Consider the following 24,726-nt stretch of genomic DNA (forward strand, 5'->3'; position numbering starts at 1 on the left):
CGCGTCCGGCCGCGGCCCGCCCCCTCCGCCGCCCCGCCACAGCGCCCCCTGCCGGCCGGGCGGTGCCGCGCCCGGTGTCGCAGCGGGAGGGGCTTTCCCCGGTGGCCACCGGGAATTTGGGGGGGGGGGGGGGGAGGGGGAGTGGGTGTCACCCGCGGGAGAACGGGGGGAAGGCCTTCAAATCAACCGCTTCTCGGTTGATTGACAGCTGTCAATCACCGCCGCCGCCGCCGCCGCGCTGGGGCGAGCGGGAGCGGGGCGCCCCCTGGCGGCTGCGGGGGGCGGCGCGGAGGTGAGCGGGGTCGGGGCTACCGGGAAGGGTCGGTGCCGGTGCGACGGGGACGGGGGTACAGGGAAGGGCCGGTCCCGGTGTGGCGGGGCCGCGGGGCGGTAGGATCGGGTCGGTCCCGGTGTTCTGGGGCCCCGGACGGAAGGGTCGGGTCGGTCCCGGTATGCTGCGGTCCCGGGAGGATCGGGTCCGTCCCGGTGCGGCGGGGCCCCAGGAGGGTCGGGTCGGGTCGGTCCCGCTGTGCCTCGGGCGGAAGGGTCGGGTCGGTCCCGGTGTTCCGGGGCTCCGGACGGGAGGGGAGGGTCGGTCCCAGTGTTCTGGAGCCCCGGACGGGAGGGTTGGGTCGGTCCCGGCGTGCTGCGGTCCCGGGAGGGGAGCCGGGGTCCCGGTGCAGCGGGGCTCCGGGCGAGAGGGGAGGCTCAGTCCCGGTGTTCCGTGGCCCCGGGAAGGTCGTGTCGGTCCCGGTGCGCCGCGGTCGCGGGGCGGGTGAGTCGGGTCGGTCCCGGTGCGGTGGGGCCCCGGGAGGGTCGGGTCGGGTCGGGTCGATCCCGGTGTTTCGCGGTCCCGGTGCAGCGGGGCTCCGGGCGAGAGGGGAGGATCAGTCCCGGTGTTCCGTGGCCCCGGGAAGGTCGGGTCTGTCCCGGTGTGCTGCGGTCCCGGGAGTGTCGGGTCGATCCCAGTGCGGCGGGGCACCGGGAAGGTCGGGTCGGTCCCGGTGTTCCGCGGTCCCGGGAGGGGAGGGTCGGTCCCGGTGCAGCGGGGCTCCGGGCGAGAGGGGAGGGTCAGTCCCGGTGTTCCGTAGCCCCGGGAGGGGAGGGTCGTGATGGGGGCAGCGACGGTCCCCCTGTCCTAGACACTGGTGAGGCCCCACCTCGAGGGTCGTGTCCAGTTTTGGGCCCTTCACGCCAGGAAAGACACGGAGGGGCTGGAGCGAGTCCGGAGAAGGGCAACGGAGCTGGTGAGGGGTCTGGAGCAGGAGTCTGGTGAGGAGCGGCTGAGGGAGCTGGGGGTGTTCAGCCTGGAGAAAAGGGGGCTGAGGGGAGACCTTCTCGCTCTCCACAGCTCCCTGAAAGGAGGGGGTAGCCAGGGGGGGTCGGGCTCTTCTCCCAAGGAACAGGCCATGGGACAAGAGGAAACGGCCTCAAGTTGCGCCAGGGGAGGTTTAGGATGGATATTAGGACAAATTTCTTCCTGGAATGGGCTGTCAAGCGTTGGAAGAGGCTGCCCAGGGCAGTGGGGGAGTCGCCATCCCTGGGGGGATTCAAAAGCCGGGCAGACGCGGTGCCGAGGGACGTGGGGTGGTGGTGGGCTCGGCAGGGCTGGGCTAACGGTTGGACTCGATGATCTTAAAGGTCTTTCCCAGCCTTAATGATTCTGCCATTCTATGAGAAGTTGTGGCACTTTAGGACACAGTAGGTTCTTCCCCCACCGTAGGTTCTTCCCCCACACCGAGGTCCACGATGGGGCGGTGGGGTCAGGCTCTGCAGAGGGCGAGGTGAGAATATTGTGGAATTCACAGTTTGTTAGCGCAAATTAACAAAGTCCTTTAAACTGAAGAGCTGACTCTCTTTGTGTCACAAGAATGCCCCACAGGGCATTTTTATCTCCTTTCAGCACTTGATACCCGGCAGCAGCAATAAATAGAAACGAGGAGGTTTCCTCGGGATGTTTCGGTTCCAGACCCGGTGCCGAATGTGTCACTTTTGCCATTTCAGGCCCCGGCAGCGTTCAAAAGCGACGCCGTTTACTTTTCTGCCCAAGAGTGGGAGAATCTGCCTCTGGAATGGCAGAGGGAGCCGTACAAAAATGTGCTGAGAGGGAAGAAGGAATCGCTCATCTCTCTGGGTACGTGTCAGTCAGTTGTTGCTTCTTCTGGAGCAACTCCCTTTTGGGGACTTTTCCCCACACCTGGGCAGCTGATTTGTAGAAATGTAGAGAAGCTGGTGCCCGCTGGCGTTGTGTTTTGTCCAGTCCCTCTGTCTCCAGCGCTTACTGGGGGTGGGCACTGGCTGCAGCCACCTCCGTGTCACATTCCCTTGGTCCGTGGGGCTTTTCCCTGCTGGGGTGGCATTGGCTGCCAGAGACGGAAGCCGCCGTCTCCCAGTGGCCATGCAGAGGGCTCTCCGTGCTGCCCAGTGGTGGGTTGTGGCCAACAGAGCCGGTTTGGGTGTGCGTCGCTCCCTGTGGACGCAGCAGGCATTTTGAGGCAGCACAGAAACCTTCACGTCTCTATTCCTCACCAGATTACGCCATCTCCAAACCTGACCTCCTGTCCTGGCTTCAGAGGGGAGAAACGCCCTGCAATAGGGACACGGCGGCTTCGAGAGAGATTCCAGCAGAACTAAGTGCAGGCAAGAGATGAATTCATAGAATCATGGAATTGTCTGGCTTGGAAGGGACCCTTCAAATCATCGACTCCAACCATCAACCTAAAACATCCCTAACCCATGTTCCTCAGCACCACGTCTGCCCGGCTGTTGAATCCCTCCAGGGGCGACGATTCCACCACTTCCCTGGGCAGCCTGTTCCAACGCTTGATAAATTCCAGCTTGATCAATGCTTGATAAATTCCAGCTTTATTCTCAGGCGTTAACGTTGGGTGTTGTTGTCACCAGAGAGAGCACGTCACGAGGTGATAGCCGTGATTTGCTGCGGAGGGGACCTCTCAGATTGCAGGAGGAGCGGGTTCAGGGGGAGTAACAGCGTGTTAGAAGAAAATATAATGGGTTCGACCTTTCTCGTTAGCAGAGTCTCTGCTGTTTAAACTTGATGGGAGCAGCCAGGACAGCAGAGAAGGAGCACGGTGCCTGATGGGACAGGAAAGCCTGGAAGGAAGAACAACGCTGGCTGAACCCGGAGCCGGTGGGCGTTGTTCTGCAAGGGCGCGCTTGGACACAGGGGCAGGGAGGATGCACTCCTGAAACGGGGGGCAAAGGGGAAACCGCTTCTCTGCAGGGCGGAGTGAAGCTCCCAGAAGCGGGAACGGGAGATGCTGGAGAGGGGCCGTGTATGAAAGCGGGGTAGCTGTGTGGGAAAGCAACGGAAGATCGGCGAGGAGGATTGTAAATACGCTCAAGTGACTCACACCTGGGGTGCTGGGAAACACATCTGTCACACCAATTGTCTTGGGCGCTTGCAAGTAAAACACTTGCACTTAGATAACGTAAGTCTGCGATGGACTCGGGGACACCTTGTCTAGGCGCTTGAGAATCATAGAACCATACAATTGTCAGGGTTGGAAGGGACCTTAAAGATCATCCAGTTCCAACCCCCCTGCCACGGGCAGGGACACCTCCCACTAGATCAGGTTGCTCAGAGCCCCGTCCAGCCTGGCCTTAAAGACTTCCAGGGATGGGGCTTCCACCACCTCTCTGGGCAACCTGTTCCAGTGTCTCACCACCCTCATGGTGAAGAACTTCTTCCTAACGTCCAGCCTGAATCGACCCATCTCTAGTTTTAATCCATTCCCTCTAGTCCTACCATGACCCGACATCCTAAAAAGTCCCTCCCCAGCTTTCTTGGAGGCCTCCTTAAGATACTGGTAGGCCACTAGAAGGTCTCCTCAGAGCCTCCTTTTCTCCAGACTGAACAACCCCAACTCTCTCAGTCTGTCCTCATAGGAGAGGTCCTCCAGCCCTCTGATCATCCTCGTGGCCCTTCTCTGGGCACGTTCCAGCACATCCATATCTCTCTTGTAGTAGGGGCTCCAGAACTGGACGCAGTACTCCAGGTGGGGTCTCACGAGAGTGGAGTAGAGGGGGAGAATCACCTCCCTCGACCTGCTGGCCACACTTCTCCTGATACAGCCCAGGATACGATTGGCTTTCTGGGCTGCTAGTGCACACTGACGGCCCATGTTGAGCCTCTCGTCCACCAGCCCCCCCAAGTCCTTTTCTTCAGGGCTGCTCTCAAGCCAGTCGCTGCCCAGCCCATATCAGTGCTTGGGATTGCCCTGGCCCAGGTGGAGGACCTTGCACTTGGGCTGGTTGGACTTCATGAGGTTGGCATGGGCCCACCTCTCCAGCCTGCCAAGGTCCCTCTGGATGGTACCTCTTCCCTCCAGCGTGTCAGCCGCCCCACACGGCTTGGTGTCGTCAGCAAACACCTGGCCTGTTGTTGAAGAAGATCAAAGCACAGTGGGAAAACTGTGCCTGTTTGAACCCTTTAGATACCAGCGAGAACAGGGAGTCCGCGCGCGCCCTTGCTAACAAGGACTCTCTCGCTGCCAAGGCCCCTTGCTAACAAGGACTCTCTCACTCCACGGTGCCCGTGGTCCCTGCTTGCGTGCCTCTGCCCGGGTGTTACTTCGGAGATTCCCCGGTCTGGGAGGTATCGAGATTAAATTTGTTCTTTGCTTTCCATCCGTGGCGTGTGGTTGTTCCTGCGTCCTGCCTGTATCGGCTCACGCAAGCTGGCAGCAAACCTCCTGGGCAAAGGAAGAGCTGAGCGGCGCTGTGAAAACCAGTAAAGAAGTTTCCTCTTTCCATCAACAGACTTCGGCGTTCCCGAGCCGAGCTTTGCGGGCATTGTGAAGTAAGAGGAAGAGCTGTGCGGGGAGGAGTGGGGAGCCACGGAGGATGCGGAGTTTTCCGAGCTCAGCGTGGGTGAGTTCCGAGCGATCCCACGGTGCGCTGTGCGGCTGGAGATGCGGGGAGTCCCCGACGTTCCCGGTGTGGGACGGCGTCTCCCCGTGGGACACGGGGACTGAGGAGAGGCAGGCGGGGAAAGAGCAAGAGCCACGCTGAGGTCAGGAAAGTGGGCAAAAAGCATGCGGATTGTTTCACTAGTAGGAAGATTAAAGTCCTGGGTAGACAAGACACTGCAGGTGAGGAGACAGGCATCCCTGGAATAAATAGAAGGAACCATTAGGAATGAAGTCCAGAACAATTCTTAAGGTCTTCTCCAAAGATGGTGTTAGGCCAAAGTATCTGGGGAAGTGCGTGAAGTTCTGCTCGCTCAGTCTCGAAAGGGATGCAGTAGGCAGGGACGCGGTTCAGAGCCGAGCGGCGAGGTGGAGAGCTTCCGTAGCGGGAGAGACGGAAGGCAGTAGGACGACTCAGCCTGAGGAAGCCGCGGCAGAGAGGGGGACACGACACGGGCCTGTGCCTGGGCGAGCGGGGCCCAGCAGGAGCTGAAGGAATGAACCTTCGCTCTTTCTTGCTGTCCGAGATCCAGTGAGCACCCCGTGAAATGAGCAGGCGTTTGCTTTAACCCGAGTAGGGCAAAGTCCGTCATCAGACGTGTGCAAGATGTAGAACCTCCTGCCATGGGGCACGGCAAAGGCTGAAAGCAAAGCTGGCTTAGAAGGGGTTTGGGCATATTCCCAGATGGAATGTCACCTCCGGCTCCCATCCTGCTGCAGGGAGGCCATCCCCAGTGTTCAGCAAGGCCGTGGCTGATGCAGAGCTCAGCTCTTCCCTGCAGCCCCTGGGCTCCTTGGTATCCGTCTGTAAGAGATGGACTGTAAATTCCCTGCCGAGGGGCAGGAGCCCCTCCAAGCCTTCAATGGAATGCCTCAAACACTCGCAAGGAAATAAATAATGCAGGCCTGGCCTTCAAAGAACTGATAAGGCTCACACTTCTGGCGCCTGAAAGTGTGGGAGAACCATCTTGTGAAGACAGGATAGTTCTGCCACTCGTGTGGTGAGCTCGCTAGTTCTCAGTTCTCAAGGCCATTGTGTCCGATGAGTGACCTTTGCTTCGTTATCCGTGAAATGCATATGGAAGCGCACACCCTGCATACGCTAATGAAGATTACAGAGATCATGCTAAACATGTATGACGATGGCACTCGTCTCTCCACCCGAATCACGCTAGACGTCACCTGGGAGAAGGGAGAAACCTGAGCTGAGGCTGTCCTCAGCAAGGGGGGTGGACTGTGCTAATTGAGCAAACAGAAAAGGGGAAAATAAGTGCCCCTAGCGGGGAACAAAGAGGAAACAAAAGAAGAAGGTAGTGCCTGGGAAAATGGTTCCCAAGAAAGAAGATTGTGCCCGGGAAGATTCTTTCCAAGAAAGAAAATCATGCCTGGGAAGCTTCCCTGAAAAAGACGCTGGAAGCAGGATGGGCGATCCCTTTCTCTCTGTCTTTTTTCTCCGTCTTTTCCTTTCTCTATCCCTCAGTTTCTCTTTTCTCTTAGAATTGTTAAGTAACGGTTAGAGTTGTGAAGTAACGACCTTAAGTACGGCCTTACGTACCGCTTGCCGTAAGTTGTCCTGTCCCTGTTGTTAAGTAACACAATGCACACCTCCCCCTTTGCCGTAATTTGTTATATACCTGACCAATTAGCGTGGACTTGTTAACACCTGTGCTAGTCATTTTGGGCCGCTAATAAATGTTTCTATATGGACCTTGAGATTTATCTCACCTTAGTCCACGCCGTTGGGGATTTACGAATCTGAAGTCACTTACCCCCCCTCTTTCCTAAGAGTGGGACGTGACACCGGCCCAGAAAGTTCCACTCCTTCTTGTGAGTCCTGGTTCATGTCCTCCAGAACGCTTCTGCTGCTCTTCTGCTGGAATTCCTTCTGCTTGGCGGCTGCGTCCTCAGAAGAGGGAGCAGAGCTCCAGAGCAGGGCCTCAACAGCTACGTAGAGGCTGGGGAAGTCCCCGGCGAGCTGGGATGGCTCTGTTATTCCCCCAAACCATGTAATATTTGCCTGGTTAGTAGACCATCCCCAGCTCACCAGTCACTTCCTCACCCTCTGTCCTGGTCTCTGTTTATTCTCCTTGTGGCACATCAGAGGTGTCAGTGGGGCTTGTTTGGGTTTTGATGGTATTTACCATGCTGTGACTAAACCTTAAAAGCTTTTTTCTCATGTCCCTTGTGCCACGTTGTCACCTCTCCGCTGTCAGTCACTGCACGGCACTAGTCAACTGGGAAGTGACATTCTCCAGAGAGGAGGCTGATCCCTGCTTAGATTTTGCCCTCACACTGTCAACAGCTTTCAAAATCACAGAATCACAGAATTACACAATGGTTCGGGTTGGAAGGGACCTTAAAGATCACCTAGTTCCAACCCCCCTGCCCTGGGCAGGGACACCTCCCACCAGACCAGGTTGCTCTGAGCCCCGTCCAGCCTGGCCTTGAACACCTCCAGGGATGGGGCATCGACACCTTCCCTGGGCAACCTGTTCCAGTGCCTCACCACCCTCACAGTAAAGAATTTTTTCCTGATTTCCAATCTAAATCTACCCTCTTTCAATTTGAGGCCGTTACCTTGCGTCCTGTTATTACACTCCCTGATCCAGAGTCCCTCCCCATCCTTCCTGTACTGGAAGGCTGCTATAAGGTCTCCCCGGAGCCTTCTCTTCTCCAGGCTGAACAACCCCAACGCTCTCAGCCTGTCCTCACAGCAGAGGTGCTCCAGCCCTCTGATCATCTTCGTGGCCTCCTCTGGCCCCGCTCCAACAGGTCCATGTCCTTCTTGTGCTGAGGACTCCAGAGCTGGCCGCAGTACTCCAGGTGGGGTCTCCCCAGAGCGGAGCAGAGGGGCAGAATCCTCTCCCTCGCCCTGCTGGCCACTCTTCTCCTGATGCAGCCCAGGATGTGGTTGGCTTTCTGAGCTGCGAGTGCGCATTGCCTGCTCGTGTTGAGCTTCTCGCCCACCAGCACCCCCAAGTCCTTCTCCTCAGGGCTGCTCTCAAGCCATTCTCCGCCCAACCTGGATTTGTGCCTGGGATTGCCATGACCCAGATGGAGGAACCTGCACTTGGCCTGGTTGAACTTCATGAGGTTGGCATGGGCCCACCTCTCCAGCCTGTCAAGGTCCCTCTGGATGGCATCCCTTCCCTCCAGCGTGTCAGCCGCCCCACACAGCTTGGTGTCGTTGGCAAACTTGCTGAGAGTGCACTTGATCTCACTGTCCATGTCACCGACAAAGATGTTAAACAGCACTGGTCCCACTACTGACCCCTGAGGAACGCCACTCATCACCGGTTTCCATGTGGACATTGAGCCGTTGACTGCAACCTTTTGAGTGTGGCCATCCGGCCAGTTCCTTACCCACCGAGTGGTCCATCCGTCAAATCCATGCTTTTCCAATTTAGAGACCAGCGTTCTGTGGTTCTGTTTTCGCGGTTTCCATCCTTGACCTTTGGTTGGTTTTCCACCATATTCATATCCAGGTCAACTGAAATTAAATATTCAGGTAGGAATGAAAGTCAAGAGAAAGTCCAAGACAAGTTTAACGTGAGTAGAAAGCTCCAGGCACCTAGCTGGGAGATGAAAGCAATGAACCCTCAGAGAAAACGCACTTGTACTGCCTCAGTGAGGGCTGCAGAGGAGGCTTCCTCATTACATACGTACCCTGAGCAGTAGCAGGCATGCCTGGAGTCAAAACTAGCCAGTGTTCATGTGTCCCCTTTCAAGAAGGGGGCTACGCAGGTGGGTCACCACGTCCTGGGAGCGGAGGGAAGGTGGATCTCATGGAAAACGAGCTGGTGCTCTCTGAAGAGAAGTACCAAGTCGTTGGCGTGGGGAGGGAGGCATATGTGCGGGCAAGGGAAGCAAAGGGCCGCCCCAGGTCCAGGAGATCTTTGCGCTTAGGAGAAGGAGAGATGGAGATGTCTTGGATGGAGACATCTGCTGTCTTGGAGAAGAAGGAGAAGACTCTGTTGTTTTGGACGGCAGCACTTCCCTCTGCCCCCTCCCTCCCAGCTACTCCCACTCCCTGCTCAGCCAGCGGAGAGGGAAGCATCCCTGTGCTTTTCCCTTGTATTCTGTCTTTCGCTCTCTCAGCCGGCTGTTGGTCTGTGAGCGCAGCTGCCGTGTAAGACGGGCCTGTTTGATTCACGGGTGGCGGGGGAAGGAGCCGGGGGGGATTTCAGAAGCGTCTTGTGTCTCACACCACTGACTGCCCCCTTTCTTATTCTTGTCAGTTCCAGTAGATGAGGTGATAAAGGTCCAAAATAGAGCAGCTGGACTCTGAGGAACATCCCCAAAGCTCAGAGCCCCCCACGACTTTACCCAGGGAGTCAGAGGAGCTGGTTTTCCATGGTCCCAGGGAGGTGACGCCCTTTGATAGTCCGTTCAGCTCTCCTGTGCAGCAGGGAAACCAGAGCATGAGCACGCTGGTGCCATCCACGCCAGGGGAAGAGGGTCTCGGCGAAAGCAACCCTGTCATGTTCTGTGGGCAAAACCATCCCAATAAGAGACCTCGCTCGTTTACTGCGCGTGGGAAGGGCTTCTGTCTCAAGAAGATGCTGACGACTGACCAGGAGAGCCACGGCACACAGTGCAGCAGTGAGCACGCTGGAGACGAGGAGGGCTTCCTCCATCAGCAGCGCTGGCGGACCCACGTGAAACAGCGGACCCATGCGGAAGACAGGACCCATGTGGAAGACAGGACCCATGTGGCCACAGAGAGGTTCAAGCAGAAGCAGAATCACAGAATCACAGAATGGTAGAGGTTGGAAGGGACCTCTGGAGATCACCCAGTCCAACCCCCGGCCAGAGCAGGGTCACCCACAGCAAGTGGCACAGGAACACGTCCAGGCGGGTTTGGGATGTCTCCAGAGACGGAGATTCCACCACCTCTCTGGGCAGCCTGTGCCAGGTTTCTGCCACCCTCACAGGAAAGAAGTTCCTCCTCATGTTGAGATGGAACTTCCTATGGTCAAGTTTGTGCCCGTTACCTCTTGTCCTGTCGCTGGGCACCACTGAGAAGAGCCTGGCCCCATCCTCCTGACACCCCCCCTTTCAGTATTTATAAGTGTTGATAAGGTCCCCCCTCAGCCGTTTTTTTTCCAGACTGAAGAGCCCCAAATCCTTCAGCCTTTCTTAATAAGAGAGGTATTCCAATCCCCTCATCATCTTCATCGCCCTTCAATGCGAAAGCCCAAACCAGCGTCCCAGCCACAGGCAAAGTGTACGGCAATTAACAAGCAGCTGAACATGAGCCAGCAGCGTGCCCAGGTGGCCAAGAAAGCCAATGGCATCCTGGCTTGTATTAGAAATGGTGTGAGCAGGAGAAGGAGGGAGGTGATTGTCCCCCCGTACTCAGCACTGGTGAGGCCACACCTTGAGTGTTGTGTCTGGTTTTGGGCACCTCAATACGAGAGAGATCTCGAGGTGCTGGAGCGAGCGCAGAGGAGGGCAACGAAGCTGGTGAAGGGCCTGGAGAATAAATCTGACGAGGAGCGACTGAAGGAGCTGGGACTGTTTAGTTTGAGGAAGAGGAGGCTGAGGGGAGACCTCATTGCTCTCTACAACTCCTTGAAAGGCCGTTGTAGAGAGGCTGGCGCCGGTTTCTTCTCACAGGTAATTAGCGCTAGAACAAGAGGGAATGGGTTCAAGCTGCAGCAGGGGAGGTTTAGGCTGGACATTAGGAAAAAATTCTTTACGGAAAGAGTGGTCGGACACGGGAACAGGCTGCCCAGGGAGGTGGTGGAGTCGCCATCCCTGGATGTGTTTAGGAGTCGTTTAGATGCGGTGTTGGGGGATGTGGTGCAGGGGAGAACTCTGTAGAGTGGGGTTGATGGTTGGACTCAATGATCCCAAGGGTCTTTTCCAACCTAAATGATTCTATGATTCTATGATCCCTGGTGCATGAAAAGCGTCAACACCAACGGCAGCTGCAAGCCAAGTCAGAGGGGCCACCTGTGGGGGAGGCCTTACGAGTGCGACAAGTGCCAGGAGTGCTTCTCCCAAAAGAAAACCCTCCTCATCCACCAGCGTATGCACTCGGGCCGGAGCGGAAGGGTCCTTTGGTGCTCGTACAGTGGGAAGACCTTCAGCCACCCCTCCAATCTCATCCGGCATCAGAGGACCCACACCGGGGAGTACCAATGCAACGAGTGCCCAAAGCGCTTCACTCAGAAGCAGCACCTCCTCCAGCACGAGAAGTTCCACCTGCGTGAGATCTGACACACCTCTGTGTGGTCACGCGGAGCAGGAGGAAGGCACCACGACACGGCTTCTAGGCTGGAGGTAGGAGAGGAGAGAGTCTCTGCCGCTCAGCGATAAGGTCTCTCTAGCAATTTATCCCAAAGATCCAAGCAAAGTAGAATTAGGATCCACCTTGGTACTACTGCCCTTTTCTGCGTGGTGGTGAGGGTTTGCCACAGTACCTCATAGTTTGCCCCAAAATCTCTCAAGAACAAAAGTGTTTCAGGCCTCTCCAAGTTCGAGTCAGTTTTCTGAAAGGGTTCCAGCGAGCTTGGGGTTTTTTTTTTAAGCACCTACTCTTCTGAAGGCCTGGAGTTTCCCTGGCTGCTCCCCCAGACAAAGTTTTGCTGTCCTCAATTTTATGGGCCGGTTTGAGTTGTTGCACCTTCGCAAAAGACTCCTGGCACCTAAACACATGCACAGGGTGAGGCCTTGCTGACGGCTTGCGCGGATGCCCATCCCTTTGCCAAGGAGGGGCAGCCGGTCGGTTCCCAGCTCTCTCCGTGCTTCGGCACAGGCTAAACGACATTTTCACTGCTGCTCCCACCCAGGAAGCTAGCTGGAAAAGATAGGGTCAGTTCCTTCTCTAGAGCTTGAAATGGGATTTAGTTTGCTGTAAATTATGGTGACGGGGCCGCGTTCTGCTTGGAGTTGTTCTGATGTGTGCTGGGACACGCTCCGCTGGAGGTGCTGGGTTGGCACCGCAGCAACTGAGGGGAATTGGCTGCATTATCCATCACCTTCGGAGCACACCCAAAGGAGGTGGCATCCCCCAAACCCCTTCTCATATCTCTACAATACTCCCAGTGGAACTGATGGGGGAACCACTTGTAAGCCAGAGGTGGGGCACACCTGTCGTCCCGGGCTGACACTGATTCCCTGTACATTAACACTTCTTTTCTTTGTATTTCGTTATTGCCTTCATCTCCCTCTGCCCCCGGTAGCTTGGGGGACGGATGCTTTTTGTTCTTGGGGATGAGCTTTCATCATATCCCAAACCGTTAAGAAAAAAATTCCCAGCAGATGAAATGTGTTTATAGCAAATTGCCCAAATACGTAGTGCAACTTCAGGGCCGGCGTTGCTGCCTGACCTGTTTCAAACTTGCTGCTCATTTTCCTCATCACTAATTGGGCTTCCTGGCCCCAAAGGGTCTGCCATGGAGAGGGTGCAGGCAACTGGCTCATCCCCACAGAGACAGGGATGTTCCTCTGGCTCCAGCTGGCTGCTGTGGCTGATGGTTTAGTTTGGAAACTCTTTTGTCCAAGGAGTGAGATCTCTTTCCAAGTTCACCGTCACCGGCCCTGCCCAGCAGAGCGCAAGGCAGGAGCACTCTGGCGCCTGCTTCATCCCAGCCAGCGTGGCCAGCTCAGAATTTTGGGCCATTTAAGCTCATTTGATTGTTGCCGGGAGCAGATCGGGGTGATCTCGTGTGAACCGCTCTGAACCCGCCCTGCGGGAGCTGGCGCAGAGCCACGTGTGCCGAAGCGTCTTCAACCGCTTGCAGGTGTTTGCCTCGTGACCAACCGTCTGCCGCCTTTTCTCGTCCTGGTGCGGCTGAGGTCTTTGATTTCACGTGTGTGAGTAGGTCTGTGCGTGGTGAGCCCCTCTCTCTGTATGGATCCTTTTTTTTTTTTTTTTTCCAAATAAGAAATCTGTGAGGGCAAAGGGGTCTGTATTTTGTCACTTCTCGGTGTTCGGTGGCCACTTGCTACCACAAAGCAGTGAACACGGAACGGTTTTTCCCTGCTGTGCTGGAGAGGAGTCTCTTGGCAGTTGGCGGTACGGGGCATTTGGTACCCAGACAAGAAGTTTGGGCCTTGTCCAATAAGCAGGTAAATTAACGAGTTCTCCAGTGGTTTCCTACTGAGTCCAGTTAAGCTGCTTCTCTACGTTTTACACTTTTGGTTCTTAGACTGTGAGCCTTCAGGGCAGGGAACTTGTTTCTGTCTGTTTGTAAAACACCAGTCAAATTTGCAGTAGATACTTGATTTTTAATAACATTAAACTTGAATGTGGAGCTGTGAAGCTCTAAGTGCTTCCTTTTTGGGGGGGTCTTTTTTAAAAATCACTTTATGTGCTGGCAAATGGCAGTTTGTAGTATCGCACCTTACTGATGGAGAGGCAAAAGTCTACCTGGAATCAGAAAAAAAGTGGAGCAGGTTTTCGTTGCCATTTCTTTTTTCAATATGGCGGTGGAACCCGAGCGGGAGAATTGTTTTCCGCCATCCGAACAGGGCCTGAATGGTGAGAGCGTCTAAAAATAGGACGTAAATAAGCTCACCGCACGATTCCCCTCCTGCAGGCAGATCGCATCGCTCCTGCTGCCAGCGCAAAGTTTTCAGCAACCGCAGCCTCGCGGTTGTTATCCGTTTAGTCCACTCGGTGGGGTCTGGGAAGAGCAGGATGTGTTCTGGGATAAAGACGCTGCTGCATTCCCCCGTAGCCAGAACATCCTGGATCTTAGGACCACTCCGGCAGTGCTCGTTGGTTATTCTACAAAAAAACAACTTCAGGTAGCTTTTTCTGGGCCGTTTCTGCATCTCGCAAGAGGACAATAACAAGAAACACCAAAGTAAAAGAATCGGCGTTCGGGTAGCGAAGAGATGGGGCGTTTTAGAAGGGTGAGCTGGGGAGGGTTACACCATCTCAACGGCACTCTCCTGGTTTTGACTGGGAGACTTTGTATGTTAACCGCTGCCTGAGCATCATCAGAAGCGCTTGATGTACTCCGTGTTTCATCACTTCTTGATGCTGCCTCTGATAATACAGATGAAGCAGTGTTTCGCACCGTGAGTCATCGCTTCCCTGTTCTAGCCCAGCTCCCCGGTGTTTCAGAGGCAAATATGTGTATTTATAACAAAGCTCAGAGCTATTTCGAGATTCGTGCTGCTTAAATGGCAGAAATTCAACCCTGAATCCAAGAAGCGGCAAGTGACATAGAAATGCGCTGCTCTTCCAAGACCAAGAGAAAGAAGAGCAATTCTCCCCTTGCGCAGGGAGAGTGATGCTTGCAGGGAAGAGCAGAAGCCACAGAGGAAGGCAAGAGAAGACGCGATGGGGAGACAGTGAGCATTTTGGGAGCACGAGGTCTCCTACACCCACCTTGAGGTGTATTTTGAAGTCTCCGCACCTCCCATGAACAAGCGCTGAGCTTTCATCGCCCTTGGGTAGTGCTTCTCAGCACGCAGCCTTTTTCTGACCCTTGGTTCCATCTCAACCTGAGGAAAAACGTCTTTATTTTGAGGGTGGCAGAGCCCTGGCACAGGCTGCCCAGAGGAGGTGGTGGAGTCTCCTTCTCTGGAGATGATCAAAACCCACCTGGGGGTTCCTGTCCAACCTGCTCTGGGTGACCCTGCTTTGGCAGGGGGGTTTGCATTTGCTGGAACTTGAGAATCAAGTAAGACCCCGCTGTCCTGAGTACACCAGGGTCAGTTCATTTTTTTTCTCTTATTTTTCTGCGCATGACTTTGCTTTCTCTTGTGAAGAATATCTCAGCCTAGACATCTGGCTTTGCGGTGGAGGCTGCTGTCCTACTCCAGCCTAAGCTACAGCAGCCCAAGTAACTGAATCACAGAATGGTCAGCATTGGAAGGGACCTTTGGAGATCATCTAGTCCAACCCCCTGCCAGAGCAGGGTCACCCAGAGCAGGCTGAACATGAACGCGTCCGGGAAGGAGACACCAGGAAGGAGACTCCACCACTTCTCTGGGCAGCCTCTTCCAGTGCTCTGGCACTCTCACAGTAAAGAAGTTTTTCCTCGTGTTCAGATGGAATTTCCCATGTTCTAGCTTGTGTCCATTGCCCCTTGTCCTGTCACTGGGCACCACCGAGAGGAATCTGTCCCCATCTTCTTGACACCCGCCCTTTAGATATTGATAAGCATTGATGAGATCCCCTCTCAGTCTTCTCTTCTCCAGGCTCAACAGCCCCGGGGCTCTTGGCCTTTCCTCATCAGAGAGGTGCTATGAGAAGACCCCCAAGCCCTCACAGCTCTGAGGGGATCCCAAGCCCTCGCAGCTCTGAGGGAACCCTGCGCCCCCATGGCTCTGGGGGGAACTGGTCCCTCATGGCTCTGAGGGGACTCTGAGCTTTCATGGCTCTGAGGGGATCCTGAGCTCCCATAGTTCTGAGGAGACATGGGTCCATCACAGCTCTGAGGGGACCCCTACACTTCATGGCCCTGAGGGGATCCTGAGCTCCCATAGTTCTGAGGAGACATGGGTCCATCACGGCTCTGAGGGGACCCCCACACTTCATGGCCCTGAGGGGACCCCTAATGCCTCATGGAGCTGAGTGGACACCAATCCCTCATGGCTCTGTGGGGATTCTGAGCTCCCATACCTCCGAGGAAATTCTGGTCCCTCATGGCTCTGAGAGGACCCCCAGTCCCTCCCAGCTCAGAGAGAATTCCTGATCTCTCATGGCTCTGAGAGGAACCCTGGTCCCTGATGGCTCTGAGGGGACCCCGATCTCTCATGGCTCTGAGAGAATCCCTGGTCTCTCATGGATCTAAGGGGATGCAGACCCCTCATAGCTCTGAGAGGATCCACGGTCCCTCATGGCTCAGAGGGAACCCCAGCCCCTCAGGGCTCTGAGGGGACCCTGAGCTTTCATGGCTCTGAGGGGATCCCGGGCTCCCATAACTCTGAGGAGACACTGGCCCATCACGTCTCTGAGAGGATCCCTGTTCCCTGATGGCTCTGAGGGGACCCTGTCCCTCGCAGCTCTGAGATGATCCCCAGTCCCTCACGGCTCAGGAGGGACCCTGATCCCTCCTCACTCTGAGAGGATCCCCGGTTCCTCCTGTCCCTGAGGGGACCCCAATCCCTCATGGTTCTGAGACCGCCCCCAGTTCCTCATGGCTCAGAGAGGTCCCCCAGTCCCTGATGGCTCTGAGTAGACCCCAATCCCTCACGGCTCTGAGGGGACCCCCGTCCCTGATGGCTCTGATGGGACGCCAATCCCTCATGGCTCTGAGAACACCTCCAATTCCTCATGGCTCAGAGAGGTCCCCTGGTCCCTTATGGCTCAGACGGGACCCTCTTTCCTCCCAGCTCTGAGAGGATCCCTGGTCCCTCACGGCTCCGAGGGGACCCCGGTCCCTGATGGCTCTGAGGGGACGCCAGTCCCTCACGGCTCTGAGAGCAACCCGGTCCCTCACAACTCGAGAGGGCTCCCGGCCCTCCCGGCCCTGAGGGGACCCCGGTCCCTGCCGGCTCTGCGACCCCGCGCTCCTCCGGCCCCGATCCCGCCGGTCCCTCCCCGTCCCGCCGTTCCCGGGCCCTCCCGCCGGGGGGCGCCGCAGCGCGGGTGGCGGGGCGGCGGCAGGGGGCGCTGCGGGGCCGGGGCGGGCCGGGCGCGGCGGCGGCGGCGGCGGCGGCGGCGGCGGCCGGGGCCGGTGTGGGGCCGGTGTGGGCGGCCATGGCCGGTCCCCGGGTGGGTCGAGCCGAGGCGGTGGCGGCGCGGCTGCTCCGCCTGGAAGCCCGCCTGGCGCGGGCGGAGCGGCAGCTGCGGGCCGCGCTGGCTCTGCGCGGCCGCCTCCAGGCGCTGGAGCGGCGGCTGGAGAGCGGCGGCGGGGCCCTTCGGATGTCGGCGAGGCGCGGAGCCGGCGGCGGCGGGCGGGAGGCGGCGCGGCCTCGGGCGGCGGCGAGAGCGGAGGAGGCGTGGGGGCAGTTCGGCGAGCGGGAGCGGCGGGCGCTGCGGGGCTGGCAGCGGGCCTTGCACCGCGCCGTCATGAGGAGCGACTACCACACGCTGCTCGCCCTCGGTAAGGGCCGCGGCCTCGAGGCGGGCGAGTGGCCACCGCGAGCAGGTGGCCAGGGGTCCCCGCCGTCTCCCGCGATAGTCCCCCTGCGGTGGGACCCCCGGCCGCGCCTCACCTCACGCCTCCCGCAGAGCCGGACCCTCCCAGGGGTGATGCCCAGGCCCGGTCGGAAGGTGGGAACCAGCATCGAGCTCCGAGCTGCGAGGACGGGAACGGGAGAGGTGACCCTGCGGAGACCGGCACCGGTGAGTGACTTCAGGCTTTGCAAGACGCGGAGCACCCAAAAACCCGGCAGCTGGGGTCTGTTTGGGACATCGGCCTCCCCCCACGGCACCTGCAGTCTGGAGCGTGGTGGTCTTCCACGCTCGGCTGTTGCGTATGTCTTAAAACACGGCATCAAACCGCCCTTTTTTTCCTCTCCTGGTCACCGAGCTGCCTGCGGTCGCCCGTGGCAAACCCGCAGCCGTCAGGCCGTGCCAAAGCGGGGTGACGTTCGGTTTTCCACTCGGAAGGCTGGCTGTCAAGAGGACTTTGATTTCTCCCTGCACACACACAGTTGTTTTTACGCTCCTGCAAAGTATTCCTCTAATTCATTGATTGTGTTACGGAGTTATAAAGGTAACACGCAAGAGCGTTAGCCCATCTGTTTTTCCTTATTGATTTCATGGACTATTTTTTTTCTTTTTTTTGATAAGTTTCATTCATAATTCTCGCTAGTGCTTTTCTGACGGGCTAGACGCCGGGCGTGTTTTACCAAGAGCGACTGAAAAAGCAACAGCATAACTCCGGTAGAGCCAAAAGAGAAACAAAACTCCAGAAGGGAGAATTCAAGTGGCACTCTCCTCTCCGGGGGCCAAGTAGAACATGTTTTCGTTCGCTAATTGGTGCTGCAACAAAACGAACATTACACGTGCGTGAAACTCTTGTGCGTTTCTGAAGCTCAAACATCTACTGAGGGTTTTGTGACAAATATTTTAGGTCTGTTTAAGAGGCTTTGGTCAGCGAGAACTAGAACTGAGGTGAGGTTTTCTCTAGAATGTGAGCTAGAACAGAGATGCTGTGCCTGGGAGGGGATGAGAACTGGAATTAATTTTGTGTGTGGAATTAAAATAGCATCGTTTCCTATTAACAGAAGACAACATAATCCATATTAAGCAAGAGGAAGAGTTGTGCGCTGCAGATCAGCAGGAGGGGGAGGCTGGAGAAGCTCCTGAAGAGCCCTGCCCGGGTGAGTAACTGCATACCTCGCAGGGAAAATGAAACGGGGATTAAATCCCAAGGTGTTTTTTTGTTTTGTTTTGTTTTCCCACCTCTTCTTATGTATTCCAAATCTTTTACAAAAAGCTCACAAGTTTTGAACAGACTCGCCACCAGGCCTGACGGTAAGGGCTGGTATTTCGTTTTTCCCATCTCAAGGCCATTTTGGAGTTTGCAGAGTGTGTGGCTGGTTTTCGTCCAAGCGGTGCAGTGTAGAATAGGAAATGTTTTGTTCTCCCTTAAATTCCTTTACTTTGCTTCCCTCAGGTTGATAGCTCTAAGATGGTTAAATACGTAGTCCAAAGTGGGCCGTTAGTCACTTTTGGGGGCCCATGGATTAGCTTGGAGAAGGCAAAAACCAGTGTCGGAATGAGGTCTGTGGTTGGTGCCATGCACTGGAGGCAGGACTGCGTGCGCTGCTCTGGCTCCGGGGGAATCGGAGCTGTGGCAACTCCGCGTCCCCCGCAGCCTTCTCTTGCAGGCCCGCAGTCCCTCTCCTCCTGCACAACCAGAGCCTTCAGGCTGCCTTTTCCCTCCTCCCTTCTCTTCGGTGGTTTTTCTGCGTACGTGAGCGAGCGCACCGGCTCTTTGGTAGTGCTGTTGCTGTACGGGGTGAGGCTGTGCAGCCCGGGGACCTGTTTCTTGCCTTCTCACTTGGTGGTACCTTTTTGCGTTACAAATAAACTATTCTGCTTTGGAGCTTGGCTGTCCTTCCTCTTCACAAAAAGTAGCAGCTCCGTCTGTTGGCTCCGCTGTCGTTTTGCTTGGCTTCCAGTGTATGTAGCAAACTGGGGTTTTTAGACCTTTCCAGCAGGTTTCGTTTAGAAACTGGGCTTACGGGAGCTTGACTTGGGGGGAAAACAAAAACCGAAACAAGAGCGGGTTTCATTCGCCCTTGTGAAATCCCGAGCTTACGCTCTTATGATGTGCTTGTCCTGAATTTTCTCCTTCAGCAGAGCAAGCGTTTTGTGAGCCCGAGGCTTCAAGTCAGACCAAGAAAGGCAAGGAGGTGTACGCCAGGGAGCTGCCAGGTGCGGAGGGCGAGGACCTCCCCAGAGACCCCGACGCAGGTGAGGATTCCCTGGTAAAAACTCCCGCTGCAGGAATTACCCCTCGGGTGGCTCTTCGTGTCTTTCCTGAGGCTTTGTTAGCGTTTTTCTCATCTTTGTGAATTCCTGAATCTTCCATGCTTTGCGTCTTTCTCCATTGTTTCTCAGTTGTGTAAATTCTTCCCCAATGAGCAGGATTTCAGACTTATGCAACTGATGTTTTATCATGGATTAAGCAAGAGGAGGAGCCACGCTGCCCTGAACAACAAGGTGTGGAGAAAGAAGAAGTCTCTACAGATCCGAGTACAGGTCAGTAATGGACTTCAGCTGAGATTTCTGGGACAGTAAATCGAATTTAGAGCCATTTTTTAATACTATATTAAATGTCGCGACCTTATAATGGAGCAAACCTCAAGACTGATAGTTAATATTTGTTCACAAAATGCTCAGGTTCTGTCAGCTGAAGGGGCTCCTTCCTCCTTCAGCTGGCCTAAAACTGCTGGAGGTTTCTGTTTGGGCAAGCACAGTGGTGTGCTCAGGCCTTACGGATCGAGTTTGTGCTTCCAGCTGGGGTCGAGTTTGTGCTTCCAGCTGACTTGCTGGTTTCCAAACGTGGTACCAATGAATGTGGAGCCCTGATTTCACGCTCCCAAGAAGGAGAGCTCTCCTGCAGCAAAAGAGAAGGCAGCTTTCATGCAAAACACTTTTAGGACGTGCTATTTGGAGATGTAGATGCACACATTCATCCAGAGGAGTTTGGTTTTGTGCAGAGCGCACTCGGAGTATGGGTCATGCTTGAGGTGGAGTTAACATTCATCTTCAGATCAGGGGTTGACCTCAGGGAACGGGTGTGCAAATTTGGATAGGGATATTAAATTCGGGACAAGAGGAAACGGCCTCAAGTTGCGCCAGGGGAGGTCTAGGATGGATATTAGGACAAATTTCGTCCTGGAAAGGGCTGTCAAGCGTTGGAAGAGGCTGCCCAGGGGAATGGTGGAGTCGCCATCCCTGGGGGTATTTAAAAGCCGGGCAGATGTGGTGCTGAGAGGCGTGGGTTAGTGGTGGCCTTGGCAGGGCTGGGCTAACGGTTGGACTTGAGGATCTTAAAGGTCTCTTCCAACCGAGACAATTCTATCATTCTAAATACGATCTCTTGGGCCGCAACCTGGGACCACTCCGTGTAGCTCTCAAGTGAGTAACCGAGGAGGGGGTGCAGAGGAATGAATATCGTGTGTAGAAATCAGCTGGTAGCCTGGAATTTGTTCACTTCATGTGAGTTATTTAAACATTCGTGGGTATGTGATGAAGTTACTATAGAGTAAGTCAAGGGGTAAACTCTCAGTATGCCGGGAACTGCCTATGTGAATGGTTTTACCCCACCAAAAAAGGTCATGCAGGATATTGCCCTGGTGTAAGGCTGGACCAGGCACCTAACTCCTCCCCGAGGGAGACCTGTTCCCACCGCTCTGAGAGAGTTCCCAGGGTGGGCTCCCCAGCCGACTCTGTTCCAGACCTTCCAGTCTGGAACCTGGAGTTACCGGGGTGAGAGGACACACTTAGACAATCCCTGTAGAACAACCAGTGCCTTTTACGTTGACGCTTTAGCCTGCGTAACACGTTTGTCTGCTGATGTCCCAGGACACGGGCAGAGAAATAAGAGCTGAGGGGGTCTGTGCGATGCCAGTAACTGTGGGCTCGGCCAGCTGGCGGTGCTGAGAGACCCATGGTCCTTCGCGATACTCAGGGGAGTTTTTCTGTAGGTGTTGGAAGGGTCACGGGTCTCAGGGGACAGAAAAATCACGGAGTGTTAGAAAGCCAGGTTGAAGAGCATTGGTGAAAATAATCTGGAAAATGCAATAGTGGGTATTTGTCGCAGCAAACAGAAATTACAGAAAGAGGGAATTTGCAGGTCAGCAGAACGGTTTTGTCCAATGGCAAATCTAGAGCTGTGCCCAAGCAGCTCGGGCACCAGCTGCCTTTTGGGGATGGATTATCAGGAGTCAGGGTTTTTGAGGAAAGCAGGAGGCGCCCAGGGGAGAGGCAGTCTGACCGACAGCTCTGCCTCACCGAGCCGGAGCCGTGTGCCCGTCTGGGGACTACTTGGACGGTGCGAGAGCTTCCTCCGCTCCGCACTGCTCCGAGCTCGCAGAACAAAGACCCGGCCACAGAGTGTCTCCCCGCAGAAGCCCAGCCTGCAGAGACATCGGCTCACATATGAGAAGTGGTGAACCTGCAGGGACTTATTTTGGTGCCTCGGCTTGGACTCTTCCTTCTCTAGATGCTCGGTGGAGTGTCCAGAGAGCAGCTGGGAGAACCGAGATGTGCTGGTGTCCACTCTGTCAGGGACCTTAGATCTCACACTTCAGACAGCTGAATTGAGAGGGTGAAGATAAGACGTTGCATTAGTAATTTTTTTGTGTAGATTTAAAAAAAAAAATAATTGCAAAAAGATCTTCTGTTTTCCAGGAGGTTTTGTTTTGGTGGAACACTGGTATTTGCTTTCCCCCTAAGTATTAAAACCTCCCCTTATTTACTTTCTCTGTCCGTTAGCATGACATGGCTGTAGACTTGGAGGGACACTCCTAAGAGTCTTCCTTAATTGAAAGACTGAAATCTCTCTGTTTCAGTGCACGATGAAAACACAAAGAGGAACCCTCCGGCAGACTGCTTTGAAAGCACGGTGTGTGACTCGGAGGTACCAGGAAGACCTGGAGAGAAGTTTTCCAAGGATCCTAATGCTGGAGTAACATGGGACAATCGGTGGAATTCAGAAACAATGGAAACAAACACCGCTGGGAACAGCCTTGGGGGTGACGCTCGGTATGACCGAGGGTTTGGCGAGCACTTAGATTTCTTTAGCACTCAGGAAAACGGTGTTGGCAAGAGACCGTGCGTGTACAACAAATGTGAGAGAAACTCCAGCCAGCAGGAACATCTTCCGACTCCCCAGGGAGCCCGAGAAGGGGAGATGTTTCCAAGCCCTACGTGTGAGAAGAGTCTTAGCGAAAGGATGTTCCATCTACTTCACTCACAGCTGTGTGCTCCCGGTGAGAAAGAAACGAGCTCCCTCGGGCAGGGGGCTGCTCCCGCCTCCTGCGAGGGGCTGCCCACAGTGGCCCGTACCGAGCGTGGACACAACCCTGCGGGCGGAACCAGGCTTCGTGACCACAACGGCCTCGTGGGAGACGAGCAGCCGTCCGCAGAGAGCGAGAACTTCCCCGCAGAAAACCCGTTAGCCAGCCCCTGCTGGGATCACCCGCAGGAGAAGTCGGAGGCGTGCGGCAGATGCAGGCAGCATTTCGCGCCCAGGGGCAGCCCGGCAAGCCAGGGGCAGAGCCAGGGCCGGGGCAAGTCCTACATTTGCAGCGACTGTGGGAAAAGCTTCGTTTGCCATTCGTGGCTCGTTAGACACCAGATGACTCACACAGGAGAGAGGCCGTACAAATGCTCCGAGTGTGACAAAAGCTACAGGAGAAAGGATTATCTTCTAAAACACCAGCGCCAGCACTCAGGAGAGGGGCTTTTCCAGTGCCCCCTCTGCAGGAAAAGGTTTGTGCTCAGGAGGAGTTTCATGAAGCATCAGGAAAGTCACGTGGAAGAAACACACCTGACGTTGGCGGGTTGGCCCTGCACAGAGATCAGGGGGTCTGTAATGCACTCTGTATAAAAAATCCCGTCCAGCCGGGGCGTTCACTGCACCCTCGGCCATCACCCTTGCTGGGCTGTGGCAGGATCTCCCAGCTCCATGCTGGGCTGCGGCGGGAGGAGGCAGCTGTCGAACAGCTGTCCTGAGCCCCCTCCCAGTAAAAGGCAGAAGGCTGGGGGGTTATTTTCTGCAGACTGTGTTAAAATGGTCAGCGAAGCTGTTTCACAGCTTTCACCGGTGCCTGTAGCCGGTCGGGATGTGCTGGAGCTGTGTAGGAAGTCTGCGGTGCTCAGAGTTACTGCTAGCCACGAATCCATGCAGGAGAGAAATCACATCAGCACGCGGAACAGTTTGTAACGCTTCAGGCTGGAAAATATCTGAAGTGTTATCCCTAGGCTGCCGAGAGTCCAGAGTCCAGGGACGGAGCCGAAAACAAGTGAGTTAAAGTTACTAATTGTCCACTAAACAAGTGTTGGGAAACACCCACCTGTGTGAAGTGATTTGGGAAAGGAAGTGTTGACCCTGTGGCTGTTTGAAAGAAGCCTCTTCGGGAGCAAAGGAGCACAGAGCCCGAGAGGCAGCTTGTTCCCGCAGTTAAATCACAGAGCTCCTGGGGTTCAGCAGCACGGAGCCCCGAGAGAGGGTTCCTGAGGGCTGGGGTCCTCACCTGGGGTTGTAAAATGACGGGGGAGCCCGGAATACGGTTTTCGTTTAAAGTTGTGTTGCGTTTAATTTACCACGTTGTTGCAGGTCTTCTCTGTTTGTATAATTTTCCAAATCCTATGGAAACAGAAAATTTAATACTCGTTAAACATCCCCTTTCAGAAACTGTATTTTTCCTCATAGTCAGTGTCTCCAAAGGGGGAGAGCACTGCTGGGAGTCTGACGTGTTGGTGACACTGCAAGGACACGATTCACTCCTTTTGGTAATAAAAGAGCCTGGATATATCATCTGGCACCTTGTTGTCGATGGCATTGAGCCTCGTGGAAAAAAAATACAGAAGCAGCAGCTCCGGCTGAGTCAGGCAAGAGCCTGTTTTGATTCAGGGCTCCTTCACTGTCAGATAATTGGGACAAATTTTGTTAAATACCCTTTTTTACGTGCATATTTCGGCTTAAGTTTTGTTCAGATGCTTCTTTGTTGGCTGGAAAGTTCTCTTTTCTTAAAAAAAACCTAATAATAGTGTTAGGGAAATGCCATGCGTCGTTCTGCAGGAGGAGGAGAAAAGATGAGCAAGGCTGGAGCAAGAGGAGGAACGCTGGGTCTGCCGTCCCCAAACCCCCATTTTCAAGGCAAAGCTTTGTGGAAATAACTGTCAATAGAGAAGGGGGAACCACAGACTGGTTTGGGTGGGAAGGGACCTTAAAGGCCACCCAGTGCCACCCGCTGCCCTGGGCAGGGACACCTCCCACCAGCCCAGGTTGCTCCAAGCCCCGTCCAACCTGCCCTTGAACCCCTCCAGGGATGGGGCAGCCACAGCTTCTCTGGGCAACCTGGGCCAGGGGCTCACCCCCCTCACAGCCAACAATTTCTGCCTCACATCTCATCTCAGTCTCCCCTCTGTCAGTGGAAAACCCTTCCCCCTCGTCCCATGGCTCCCCTCCCTGCTCCAGAGTCCCTCCCCAGCTTTCCTGGAGCCCCCTGAGGGACTGGAAGGGGCTGGAAGGTCTCCGCGGAGCCTTCTCTTCTCCAGGCTGACCCCCCCCAGCTCTCTCAGCCTGTCCCCACAGCAGAGGGGCTCCAGCCCTCCCAGCATCTCCGGGGCCTCCTCTGGCCCTGCTCCCCCGGGCCCTGTCCCGCTCTCGGTTCTCCGTGAGGGGACCCCGGGCCT

The 24,726-nt window shown here is 55.6% G+C and overlaps 1 protein-coding gene and 1 long non-coding RNA gene across 3 annotated transcripts; both read left to right on the forward strand.

Moving 5' to 3' along the window:
* The first annotated feature begins 118 nt into the window (after positions 1 to 118).
* Positions 119 to 13,267, forward strand: LOC141738525 (uncharacterized). The gene is made up of 4 exons (XR_012585411.1): positions 119 to 292; positions 2,005 to 2,134; positions 2,533 to 4,893; positions 9,170 to 13,267. It is a non-coding gene; the product is annotated as an uncharacterized LOC141738525 (long non-coding RNA).
* Positions 13,268 to 16,528: 3,261 nt separating this feature from the next.
* Positions 16,529 to 23,841, forward strand: LOC141738511 (uncharacterized). 2 transcript variants are annotated; one of them, XM_074573785.1, is made up of 6 exons: positions 16,529 to 16,945; positions 17,074 to 17,187; positions 18,075 to 18,170; positions 19,153 to 19,269; positions 19,444 to 19,557; positions 21,876 to 23,841. In XM_074573785.1, exons 1-6 carry the CDS (start codon positions 16,600 to 16,602, stop codon positions 22,913 to 22,915), a joined length of 1,827 nt encoding a protein of 608 aa, XP_074429886.1. In that variant the 5' UTR covers positions 16,529 to 16,599; the 3' UTR covers positions 22,916 to 23,841. The 2 variants fall into 2 exon arrangements, with proteins under 2 accessions (XP_074429886.1, XP_074429888.1); XM_074573787.1 differs by having other exon boundaries at positions 16,600 to 16,945; positions 19,156 to 19,269.
* The last annotated feature ends 885 nt before the right edge of the window (positions 23,842 to 24,726 follow it).

This window comes from Larus michahellis, chromosome 2 (assembly GCF_964199755.1).
Source record: "Larus michahellis chromosome 2, bLarMic1.1, whole genome shotgun sequence".
Classification (NCBI taxonomy): Eukaryota; Metazoa; Chordata; class Aves; order Charadriiformes; family Laridae; genus Larus; species Larus michahellis.

Excerpts from the sequence above, each read along its gene's own strand:
- LOC141738511 (XM_074573785.1), top strand. The coding sequence starts at position 16,600 with ATGGCCGGTCCCCGGGTGGGTCGAGCCGAGGCGGTGGCGGCGCGGCTG. Across the intron at positions 17,188-18,074 it reads CCCTGCGGAGACCGGCACCG|AAGACAACATAATCCATATT; the intron begins GTGAGTGACTTC and ends TCCTATTAACAG. Across the intron at positions 19,558-21,875 it reads CTCTACAGATCCGAGTACAG|TGCACGATGAAAACACAAAG; the intron begins GTCAGTAATGGA and ends TCTCTGTTTCAG.